This window comes from Kogia breviceps, chromosome 4, assembly GCF_026419965.1.
Source record: "Kogia breviceps isolate mKogBre1 chromosome 4, mKogBre1 haplotype 1, whole genome shotgun sequence".
In the NCBI taxonomy this organism is placed as follows: Eukaryota; Metazoa; Chordata; class Mammalia; order Artiodactyla; family Physeteridae; genus Kogia; species Kogia breviceps.
Window position 1 is genome coordinate 108978815 of NC_081313.1, and position 12495 is coordinate 108991309.

At 37.4% G+C, this 12495-nt stretch overlaps 1 protein-coding gene across 18 annotated transcripts in view; it reads right to left on the minus strand.

The window, feature by feature from the left end:
- The window catches only part of RAPGEF6 (Rap guanine nucleotide exchange factor 6), a 249402-nt gene that overhangs the window by 100808 nt on the left and 136099 nt on the right, over positions 1–12495 (minus strand). For 16 of the 18 annotated variants that reach the window (XM_067031533.1, XM_067031538.1, XM_067031531.1 and 13 more), the window contains 5 exons: positions 11301–11459; positions 10567–10719; positions 5912–6076; positions 2663–2770; positions 406–609 (listed from right to left, as the gene is read on the minus strand). In XM_067031533.1, the coding sequence (XP_066887634.1) occupies positions 406–609; positions 2663–2770; positions 5912–6076; positions 10567–10719; positions 11301–11459 (789 nt within the window). The remainder of the gene's footprint in view (positions 1–405; positions 610–2662; positions 2771–5911; positions 6077–10566; positions 10720–11300; positions 11460–12495) is intronic. The other 2 variants (XM_067031536.1, XM_067031535.1) reach the window with 2 other exon arrangements.

The following is a 12495-nucleotide window of genomic DNA, read 5'->3' on the forward strand; positions in this document are numbered from 1 at the left end:
TTTATGGTAATCTTAGGCCACTTAGAGGAAGGACAGAAGTGCTTACTCCTTTACAACATGCAAGGGTAGGGTGCTAATTCTCATATGGATCTTTCTGGAATACTGTGAAGTTGCCAACAGATAGAGCTTCCTAATCCTTGGAGGATATGCAGGACCATTCAGGTTGATAGTGGCCAGACTACCATGCTGTTTCTGGACGTACTAGATCAAATTTACCATTAAAAGTAATGGATATATGACAAAGACATTTTTAAAATAAACGATTTAAAAAATACTACCTCTAAAAAGAAGCTTAAAAAATACTTCCTGAAATTTACCATGCTTACTTGAAGAAATAGCAGATGAGGAAAAATGTAGCACACCTATTACTTATAAAAAGGCTTTAAGGGGTTGTTATTTACTTACCTGATCACCACGTTTCAGTCCTGCATCAGCAGCTTTGCTACCAGGTTCTACACCTTCAACAAAAATACCAAATGCCTTCTCACTTCCTCCATTTAGGCTGAAATGCAGAGGGGACTCCCGGGAAGCCTTTTGCAGCACAACTTGTCTCCACTTAGCCTTTGCAGCACAGGCAATATTCAATAACCGGAGATGACCATTCATTTTCTAGAAAGTAGAAAGAGGTAAGGTATATATAAATGTATATATTTATTCCTATAGGCTTTTAAAAATCACCTTAAAATTATTAGAATTAGAGCTATATTTAAAATATAGAGGAAATAAACAACATATAAATAGGTGTAAATAAAAGTGAAGGAGGGAAACATTCCATAGAGCACTCTCAAGAATAAGATCTCTTAATATGATTTTTCTTTTCGGTACACGGGCCTCTCACTGTTGTGGCCTCTCCTCATTGCGGAGCACAGGCTCCGGACATGCAGGCTCAGCAGCCATGGCTCACGGGCCCAGCCGCTCTGCGGCATGTGGGATCTTCCCGGACCGGGGCATGAACCCGTGTCCCCTGCATTGGCAGGCGGACTCTCAACCACTGCGCCACCAGGGAAGCCCTGATTTTTTTAAAGTTTCTAGAGAAGGTTAGAAGAGATTTCAAAGTGATGTCTCATTTAGAGAGGGATGACAAAAAAAATTTCTTATTCATTTTCTGAACCTTACTAATACATATTCTGTTATTACCATCTTGCTTATCTCCTGGCTGTTACATAAAACCAGAATCTTTTTAAACCTTTATTTAAAACCTTAAAGGACTTGAACCACCTTCTCAACATTGTCTAACATTCAAAGACACATTCAAGTCTCCATCTCTTCTAGAAATATTATTCTTATATTATTTTAGATCTTCCTTAAACTTAGTAATATTCTAACTTTCGGGTTCTAATATCAGTTTAATATTTAACTATTCTCAAATAGTGTACTAAGTAAATCTCATGTCTATAACAAGAAGCTAAATTTTTTTCAGGGTAGGAACCAAGTCTTACACCTGTTGTGATCCTATATAACAGCTTGGAGTATAAAGTAGAATTCAATAAATACTTGATGACTGACTCGATTACTGGGGAAAATAATCCCATGACCGTAAGGCAGTTTCTATTTTCCATAAGCCCCTTGAATATTTACATAGCCAGCATTGGAAGAGCCTCTATGGGCCCCTTAGTCAAGTTCCTTGTTCATTCCCCCCATTTCACATAGAGCAGATGTGCTGCTGAAAAGGCTACAGGAACCAAGAGGTAAGGAAAGGGACAAAAAAATCTTCCAATTTCCCCCTTTATTCAACTTAATCCACTTGTACTATATGAGTAATAACAATGGTTCTTGAAAATTTGCTATGTGCCAGGTTTTGCTGGCAGATTCTTATGTTTATTAATTCACTAAAATCTCCACAACAATCTCAACAATCCAGAGGCTACTGTCTATAAAATAAGACAACTGAGGGGGCTTCCCTGGTGGCGCAGTGGTTGAGAATCCGCCTGCCGATGCAGGGGACACGGGTTCGTGCCCCGGTCTGGGAAGATCCCACATGCCGCAGAGCGGCTGGGCCCGTGATCCATGGCCGCTGAGCCTGTGCGTCCGGAGCCTGCGCTCCGCAATGGGAGAGGCCACAACAGTGAGAGGCCCGCATACCACAAAAAAAAAAAAAAAAAAAAAAAAAAAGATAACTGAGGCATATAAGGTTGGAAAACTTGTCCAAGTTCACATATCTACCAAGTGGTTAAGTCTGAATGTTAATTCAGGCAATCTGACTCCTGAGCTGCATTATTATTTACTTCCTAAAATTTCAAGTTTCTTGGAGCAGACAACAGACATAGTTTTATATCTAATGGGGAGAATAAAATGGATTTACAAATAGCTACCATGAAAGTTAAGAAGACCTTGAGGGTATTAATCGTAGGTGTTGTATATTAAGAACAAGTGAAATCACATGCAGGAGGGAGACTTAGAAAGTCTAAAGTAGATCTGATAAAGTATGTCTATTTGTATGCCTAAATCAGTGAAGACTGTGGAAGAAGCATGATTTTTGTTTGGGCTGAAGTAGCAGAGGATGAACAGAAGTCTAGAACACAGATTTAGAAGTTCTCAGAACAGGCAATCAAGACACAGGAGAAGATGAAAGCTGTTCTGAGTTGCTATTCTTTGGGGGTGGGGTAGGAGGTTGGTAAGAATCCCTAAACTCTGAAGAAGATAAAATTCTTCTGAGCCTTACTGTATCTTCCAGATTTTTTTCAAATTCCTCCAGAAATCGAGTCATAGCAGGATCACCTTCAAAATCATTAAAATGATTATTTACCCATAATAATACAATCCGTGTTACCTGCGGAAACATGGAAGAGGCAGCATACGATTATACAAGAGGCATTCTTTCTGCAAAAGTAGGTTCCAAAAGCATGTCTTAAACCGAGGGGGAATTGAGCTTTACGGCTAATCCCTTTGCCCACCCACTCACACACAAAAGGCTCATTCTAACAGAGAGGCATGTTTTAGTTTGAGCTTTTGCTTCCTTACATACACAAGTAACAGAGAAAGCCAAGACTGCCTTCACTGAAAAAACAAGCCTGTATACTACTAACATGTATGAAGTACATGGGATGTATATTTTGGACAGTATCTTAAAATGCAAGCCACCAAGAGCAGGCAAATATCAAAAGTGTTTCTTTAGCTGAGAACATGTTTCACTAAAATTATAATAAAAATCTGAAACTTCCTTTGTAAATACTGTGTATTTTCAAAGTTGTGAACTGATTTATTACTTTGTGCCACAGATTAACAGAAAAGTTAAAAACTAACAAATGGAGGTTGAATTAAATAATGTGTCTACAGGGAACTCTACTCAGTGCTTTGTGGTGACCTAAATGCAAAGGAAATCCAAAAAAGAGGGGATATACGTATATGTATACCTGATTCACTTTGCTGTACAGCAGAAACACAACATTGTAAAGCAACTACACTCCAATAAATATTAATAATAATAAAAAGCTTCTGAATATTAAGAAAAGACACAGGAGCCAAAATAAGATCAAAAGAAATAAGCCAGAGAATTTTCCAAAATCTAAAATTAAAAAGGGAAAAAAAAAGTGCCTAACAATATAAGTAATTTAAGTCATATACTTTTAAAATTGTGCTAAAATACACATAAAATCCACCATTTTAACCACTTTAAAGTGTACAATTCAGTGGCATTTAGCACATTCACAATTGTGTACAACTGTCCCCACTACTAGTTCTAGAACATTTTCATCACCCCAAAAGAAAACTCCATTCCCAATAAGCAGTCACCTCCCATTCTACCCTCCTTCCAGCCCCTAAGAGCCACTACGTACTTGCTTTTCCATCTCTGTGATTTGTCTACCTGGATACCTCATACAATATGTGATCTTTTATGACTGGCTTCTTTGTCCTACCATAATATTTTCAAGGTTTATGCATGTTGCAGCATGTATCAGTATTTTGTTTTTTTAATGACTGAATAATATTTCATTATATGGTATACCATATTTTGTTTATCCATTCATCAGTTGATGGACATTTGGATTGTTTCCACTTTTTGGCCATCATCAATAGTGCTGCTATGAACACTGCCTACAAACTTTTGTTTGCACACCTATTAGCTCTTTTGGATATATCCTTCAGGAGAAGAACTACTGGGTTATAAGGTAATTCTATGTTTAACTTTTTGAAGAACCGCTGTTTTCCACAACAGCTACACCATTTTACATTACTATAAGCAATGTATGGGAATTCCATTTTCTCCACATCAACACCCATAAAATGCTTGTTATTTCCTTTCCTTTTTGTAAGTCATCTTAGTGGGTGTGATCAAAATCATCGCTGTGGTTTTGATTTTCAATTTCCCTGACTAATGACATTGAACATCTTTTTCATGTGATTGCTGGCCATTTACATATCTTCTTGGGAGAAATGTCTATTCAAGTCCTTTGTCCATTATAAATTGTATTGTCTTTTTGGTGTTGAGCTCTAAGAGTTCTTTATACCTTCTGGATACTAGACCCTTATCAGACATATGATTTGCAAATATATTCTCCTATTTCATGTGTTGTCCTGTTTTTCCTGATAGTACCTTTAATGTAGAAAAGGTTTTAATTTTGATGAAGTTCAGTATATCTATTTTTTCCATTGTTCAAGGTTGTGCTTTGGGTATCATACCTAAGAAACCATTGCCTAATCCAAGGTCATGATTTTTTTTTTCACCCCTTCTTTTTCTTTGAAGAGTATTATAGTTTTAGCTCTAATATGAGGTCTCTGATCCATTTTGAGTTAATACTGAATATGGTATAAAGGTCAAACTTCATTTTTTTTTTTTTTTTTTTTTTTTTGCGGTACGCGGGCCTCTCACTGTTGTGGCCTGTCCCGTTGCGGAGCGCAGGCTCCGGACGCGCAGGCTCAGCGGCCATGGCTCACGGGCCTAGCCGCTCCGCGGCACATGGGATCTTCCCGGACCGGGGCACGAACCTGTGTCTCCTGCATCGGCAGGCAGGCTCTCAACCACTGCGCCACCAGGGAAGCCCAAACTTCATTCTTTTACACATGAATATTTAGTTGTCCCTAAATCATATTTTTGTGCATTCTCTAGCATGACTTTATTTCCTCAGCAACCTAAGTAACTATATATAATTTCAAAGTCAGGGGGAAGGCAAACCTGTAGTTTTGGACACTTGAGTTTCCAAGACAATAGAATTCCACAGTCCAACTACATCTAACTTATTTCCCTTAAAGTATAACTCAGAAAGATACACCAGGAAATTATTATTAATTATTATGGCCCTACTTTTATTTTTCTTAAAATGACTAACTTCCTACCTGTTACTGAGGTAGTTTACTGGTAATAATGTACCAGTAGCTGAGGTATCACTATTCTTTCCATGAGAAGTACAAACACCCCATAAAATAAGGTAAGATAATCTATTTATAACAGCAAACAATGTTGAATGCAAAAAAACCCAACAAAACTCAAAGCTAGATTAAAATAAGTTACAGCAGTGATAAATTAAGGTCAAAAAGATAAAATGTTTTAAAATGATTATAAAGCCTTTAACTCAAAAATCAATGTATTTCTAATTCTATTTAGATTGTTTCTAAGCCCTCTTGAAAAAATTTACTTGGTGAATATTCTTTCTAAACTATTAAATGACTTGTAAATGTTTTACTGATCTCCTCAGTAACCACCAAGTAGTTTGATAAAGTGTAAAAATATTATCATCCATCTTCTGAATTTATAGCTACACCACAGCCTGCTTTCAGTTTTTGCTTTTTTTTAACATTTTATTCTGTCATAAAAGTAACCAAGCAGAGATATGTCTATACTGATTCACTAACTTTTTAGGCCAATTGAATCTTACCAAAATAAACATTTAATTTGTCAATTGTAAAAGCATTTGGGGAAATAAAATTTAAAAGTTAAAATCACTTTCATGACTTTTATAATTATAAAACCAACCTTATCCCTTAAGCTGTCAATTTTAAACCATTCCAATAGTTTGGTCCCAACATCCAAAGGACTTTCAAGAAATGTTCTATAAGTTAAAAGGAAATCTTCTATATAAGTTGGGTCCACAATGGAATGCTCTTCTATTAAATGCATGATGAGACGCTCAGGTGTTGCCTAAAAAAGAAAAATATAGGAAGAATTAGAAAATAAACAAGTAGCTCAGGAACCAAAGAACTCCTATTGATTACTTCCTTTTGTAGCCACTCTATTACAAAATCCTTGAAGTAAAGTTTCACCTTTAAAACCCTCAGCACTGGGAGTAGGTAGTCTCTCTAGGTTGTAGTCCACCATCACCCAGAGGTTTAGAGAGAGAAAAGGCAGAGGAAAAAACATGCACAACAGCATTTACTCGGCTGTAGCTCTTTTTATGGGCATTTCATCATAGGAATGGGGGGATATTGTAATTTTATTGGCATTTCATCACAGGAATGGGGAGTAAAGAGAGAAAGAGGTAAGAGTTAAATTAAAGAAGTAAATGAAGTTTTCTTCCAAATTTAATCATCCTTAAATTCTCTTCTGTCCCAGGCTATAGGAACAACATAGCAGCTCAAGATAGCTTGTTTTATTGTTGTTACTTCCCGGAATAGAGGTTTCTTCTTCTATGGTTTCTTCATTCTAGTTCACCAGAGGAACCAGAAGTTCTATAGATAGTTTTTACATTAACTCAGAGTTTAACTGCTTGCCTGTTTCCCAATTTATAAAAAGGAATGCAAACAACATTTATCTACTGCTCCTTCTTGAGCTTCTGAATCAATGTTAAACTTTATTACCTTAGCAGCATTTTAAAAAATGGGTACACAAAACAAATACAGAAATAAACCAGATGTTAAGCCAAATATAAAAACCAACTGTTGCCCATAACCTCAAATTTCAATTTGTTGCATTCATCCAAAGAATTTCACTGGCCAGAATTATTGCATGGCAAACATAGATTAATATTAACACTGTTATTTAAGAATTTATTAAAAAATTTAAAAAGGGTGCCCCACTGCTAATAAGGTATGTAAATCATTTCTCTAGAAGGAAGTCAGAGGAAAGGCTCTTTGAATTACCTATTTAAGGGACAAGACAACCATAGATCATTCCTATTCTTCTCCCACCCTCCAAAACACTCCAAGAATACCAAATTGGGTCTATCATTAAGGCAAATCACAATCTGAGTTCACTTAAACATGGTTCTTAGATCATATATAGCTAAGTCAGGGGTGGAGATGATCAATATGTTAAAGAAAGGCCATTATTTTGATTAGCTAAATCACTGAGGCAGGATCTCTGTGGAGACTATGCCATATATTCAAAATTGTATTTAAAGACAAGTCCCTGAGACTTCCCTGGTGGTTCAGTGGTAAAGAATCCACCTTACAATGCAGGGGACTAGGGTTTGATCCCTGATAAGGGAATTAAGATCCCACATGCCGCGGGGCAACTAAGCCCGTGCACCACAACTACTGAGCTTGCACACCTCAGCTAGAGAGCCCACGCACCCTGGAGCCTGTGCGCCACAACTAGAGAAGAGAAAACCCGCACGCCACAACTAGAGAGAGGCCTGTGCACCACAAGAAGATACCACATGCTGCAACTAAGACCCAACGCAGCCAAAAATAAATAAAATAAATAAATAATAAATAAATCTTAAAAAAAAAAAAAGACAAGTCCCATTGTCATGCAGAGGCATGTTACCAAACTGCTCACTAGCATCCAAGAAGGTGGTTGCTGGGTGACGCGGTACGCGGAGTGGGCAGGTGAAGGAGATGGCTGCCATGGTAGAGGTTGGTTATGATGAGCAAATAAGTAAATATACAGAGCATAACGAGAGCCACTGTTGGATAAAGTATTTACAAGTAGGGGAAGGAAAAGGCTACCAAAAACTTTGTGGTATAGTATTGGAACTGGGAGTATTGGTATGAACTCTTGACTGTTATCAATAGATAGATATAAGAAGATATAGGTGTGTATGAATTTATAATAAATACATATATTTCCTACCTCTGTCTGATGAAAAGTTCTAGAAGCAATGACACCACAGTAGCAGTGAACAGAGTACCCAGATCTTGGTTTTTTAATGCTGTTCTCTACTAGAAGGATCCAGGGCTCTCTGGAGAAATGTCTGATTCCAAAGCAGGGGCAGTAAAAGATAAGCCTGGAACATCTCGTTTTGCCAGATAATAATGAAGCTCTCAAAAAATGATGGGGACATGTCAAAAGGATACAGGAATCAGCCTTAAGAGAGTCCCACTGGCTTAATGTGGGACAATCTGACGATCAGAACAACACTGATGGTAAGGGAATACAATACATGAGACTATAACAATATAATTAAAGAGGGGAGAATGCTCATTCTTACAGTAGAATGACAATAAATGTAGAAGAAATAATGGAAATAGAAAATCACCATTACAGGCAGGAGTAGTCATTCGAAGTAAAGACTGGTGGATAGAGGTTTGTAAGACATACTGACACCATCCCAGAACATCAATGCTCCAAATGCTCATCAATTACAATGGGTAAAATGGTGGCTTTAAGTGAAGAAACTTGACAGACACACACCAAGAGGACCAGGTGATTAAGGTTAACTTCATTGGTGGTGCGACAGGTGGATATTGTACGTTCCCTGAAATGATGCACTGAGAAGAGCACATTATTTCTGTGGAATTCCTGCCTGGAAAGCATGACTGTAGTCTGGGAATGAGGCAACACCGGTTAGATCTCGTCTGAGGGTCATATTACAGACTATAAGGGCTGTATTCTTTAAAACTGCTGAGAATGTGAATAGGGAAAGACTGTTCCTGGCATAGACTTAAGTGAAATGACAACTAAATGCAACTGTGTGCCTGGATGAGACTCTGAACCAAAAAGGAAAAAAGAGCCATTGTTGGGATAGTTGGTGAAAATCTAAATAGCGTCTGTGGACTGAATGGTTTTACTTTATCAATGTACATTTCCTAACTTGAAGGTTTCTATGGTGTTTATACAGGAGACTGTTCTTGCTTTTAGGAAATACACAATGAAACATTTAGGAGTGAGGAGGCATCACATTTGCAGATTGCTCTCCAACAGTTGAAAAAGACTGATGATAATGGAGAAAATGAAATGAAATGAAATGAAAGTGAAATGTTAACAGTTGGGGAATCTGAGTCAGGGTGTTCTCTGTACTTTTCCTGCAACTCTTCTGTAAGTTTGAAATTACAAGGCTTCCCTGGTGGCACAGTGGTTAAGAATCCGCCTGCCAATGTAGGAGACATGGGTTTGAGTCCTGGTCCAGGAAGATCCCACATGCTGCGGAGCAACTAAGTCTGTGCGCCACAACTACTGAGCCCGCATGCCACAACTACTGAAGCCCGTGCGCCTAGAGCCTGTGCTCCACAACAAGAGAAGCCACTGCAATGAGAAGCCTGCGCACCACAACAAAGAGTAGCCCCTGCTTGCCGCAACTAGAGAAAAGCATGTGTGCAGCAACAAAGATGCAATGCAGCCAAAAAGAAATAAATAAATTTGTAAAAAAAAGAAAAAAAAAAAAGAAAAAAGAAAAAAAAAGAAATTATAAAAATATAAGGCTCAGGCTTCCCTGGTGGCGCAGTGGTTGAGAGTCTGCCTGCCAATGCAGGGGACACGGGTGGAGCCTGTGCTCCACAACAGGAGAGGCCAAAACAGTGAGAGGCCCCCATACCACAAAAAAAAAAAAAAAGCTCACCATGAGTCTTCATAAAAAGATAGTCTATGGCAGTCCACATATATACTCATTTTTTTCTACATAGAAAGCTTACAGCTATCAACTTAGGAAAAGAAAAAGACAGTGTGGAGGAATAGCCTGACTCCTGAGCAATATCTCATCTGACACCAGTCCCTCTTAGTGTTAAATAAGCTTCTGCACTTATAATGAAAAATAACACATATACTTATTTTGCAACCAAGACTTGCTTGAAAAGAAAAAAAGGTCATGCATTTACTTCCTCTCTTGCAACTAGAATTGCTCTATCTTACATCTACATGTCATTAAAGTGACAGGGAGATGGGAGAGTGGAAGGCAAGGAGGCAAGGAACAGGGTAGAGAGGGAATTAGAGAAGGGAAAACAATATGGGTAATAATACTCAAATTCTATAGCATGCTAAGGCTTTGGATTTGCCACATTCAGCCCTAATAAAGCCCTGCCATAGCATCCCCATTTTCACATAAGAAAACTGAGGTTCAGAGAAGTGAATGTCTATTTCAATGTCACAGAGATCTAGTAAGCACTCATCTAGGATTCTTTATGCATTTATGGTTGGTCCTTTCAATTTCTGTTTTGTTTCTAAATATTGCTGTCTTTGATGAAATTAATTCCCATTATCAATGGATCATACAATAAACTTGAGAAGGAAAATTGTGACTGGTATATTCTAAATAATATCCTTCCATACTGATATTAAATGGCAATGTTACCCTTCCTCAATAAAATGTGTAAAAACCAACTTAGAAAAAGTCAAAAGAATTAACACATTTATTTACACTAGATCCCAAAGTTAATGAATTATCTTGCACTACTCAAAAAGTGGTTCAAAATCTTTTAAGCAAGATGAAAGCTTTATTCTATCAATAACAAGAAAAATAAGTAAAAAATACCCACCTTGATTACAATGTGTCCTTTCCTGGTTCCACTGCGATCTAGTTCACGGTGCTCATGTACCATGACAATTTCTCCCTCTTCCTCAACTTTATGGGTATTTTTTTCCACATGATTTAAAATTCTCCAATAATCCTGCTGGGCTATGCAGACAAACTGTCCGAGAACAACATGGGGACAATTAATGAACCTATAATACATAAATATATCACTATGCACCAAGGCAGAGCACAAAGGTGAGAACTCAAGTGGCATGAGTTCTTTCTTATTTCATACCTTCATTCCTTAACAAAAATCAAGATAAAATAAATAATTCATGCACAAAGAGAACAAAGAAATTAAATCCATTTGAATTCTGCTCTAAAAGAAGAAGTGAGCATCTACTTCTCTCAAAACTGACACTATGCAAAGAAAACACGAAGCAGGAGTAAGTTAGAAACAAACAACTCAGAAGTTCCTCTATTAAAAAAAAAAAAAAAAAAAAAGAGACGGAGCTGGCCAATATCAGATAGAAACTTAACAAACCAACATTTATTAGATATATTCTCTTTAAAATATGTATAGTTTGTTCAATTCCACAAATATTTGAGTCCGATATAAAATCTAGTTTCCTTTATTAACTGTGAGCTTTTCAAACTCCCAATTCTCAAATTAAGCTATTTTATTTTGGGGAAGGAAAAAAAAGCTCAGCCATTTAAAATCAAGAAACAAGAGTACACGAGCAGAGATAAGCTTACCTGACAATCATCTACTTTAGTCCTAACAACTCCATGCATGTACTGCTTATCCAGAGTGGGTGTAATTCCAAAACTATTTCCCATAAAGAGATTTTCAACTTTTCCATCTGGATGACTAATTTCTACAGTGCCGTTTAAAATAACATACCATGAGTCAAGCTATAGAGAAAAAGATAAGTTTTAAGAACGTTTGGGAAAAGAGGGTTAAATGTTAACTTTGAAAAATAATCAATCAATATATAGAACTCATATAATTTAAAAAAGAAAAAATAAGATCTGATTATATTACTAAATACTCTGTCAGTAACACCCTATTCCTGTTAAGCCAACCACTAAAATTTATTTTACTCTTTCTTCTTTTAGTCACCAAATAAAATCAGGGACTCTCAGGAACTGTTACGGTTAAGACCTCCAGCTCTGGGCTTCCCTGGTGGCGCAGTGGCTAAGAATCCACCTGCTAATTCAGGGAACTATGGGTTTGAGCCCTGGTCCGGGAAGATCCCACAAGCTGTGGAGCAACTAAGCCCGTGCACCACAACTACTGAGCCTGTGCTCTAGGGCCCATGAACCACAACTATGGAAGCCCCCGCACCTAGAGCCCATGCTCCGCAACAAGAGAAGCCACCGCAATGAGACGCCTGCGCACTGCAACGAAGAGCAGCCCTGCTCACTGCAACTAGAGAAAGCCCACGTGCAGCAACGAAGACCCAACGCAGCCAAAAATAAAATAAAATAAAATAATTTTTAAAAAGGCTATAAATGGCACAGTCCCATTAATACAAAAAAAAAAAAGACCACCAGCTCTTGGAATTTGAATCCAGAATCTGCCACTGACTAGCTGAGTGACTCTGGGCAAGTTATTTAACCTCCCCAGGCTTCAGTTTCTTTACTGCTAAAATGGGCATAACATTACCTATCACAGGACTTTTGTGTGCATTAAAAATGAGTTTAATACAAACCAAGTGATTAGAATAGTGTCTGGCACATAGCAAACATTCAACAGAAAGAAACAAAAAAAAGGGAGCTAGTGATAATTCAGAAAAACTATTAAAAGCCTGAATTTTAAGGCATATCTTAAAAAATATTGAGAATTTCTCCCAATGTTAAGAAAATATTGCTCTCAATTTATACCAAAGTATTTAATGCTCTAAGGAGACATATTCTAAGGCCTATTGTATATCAGTGAAAGACTACT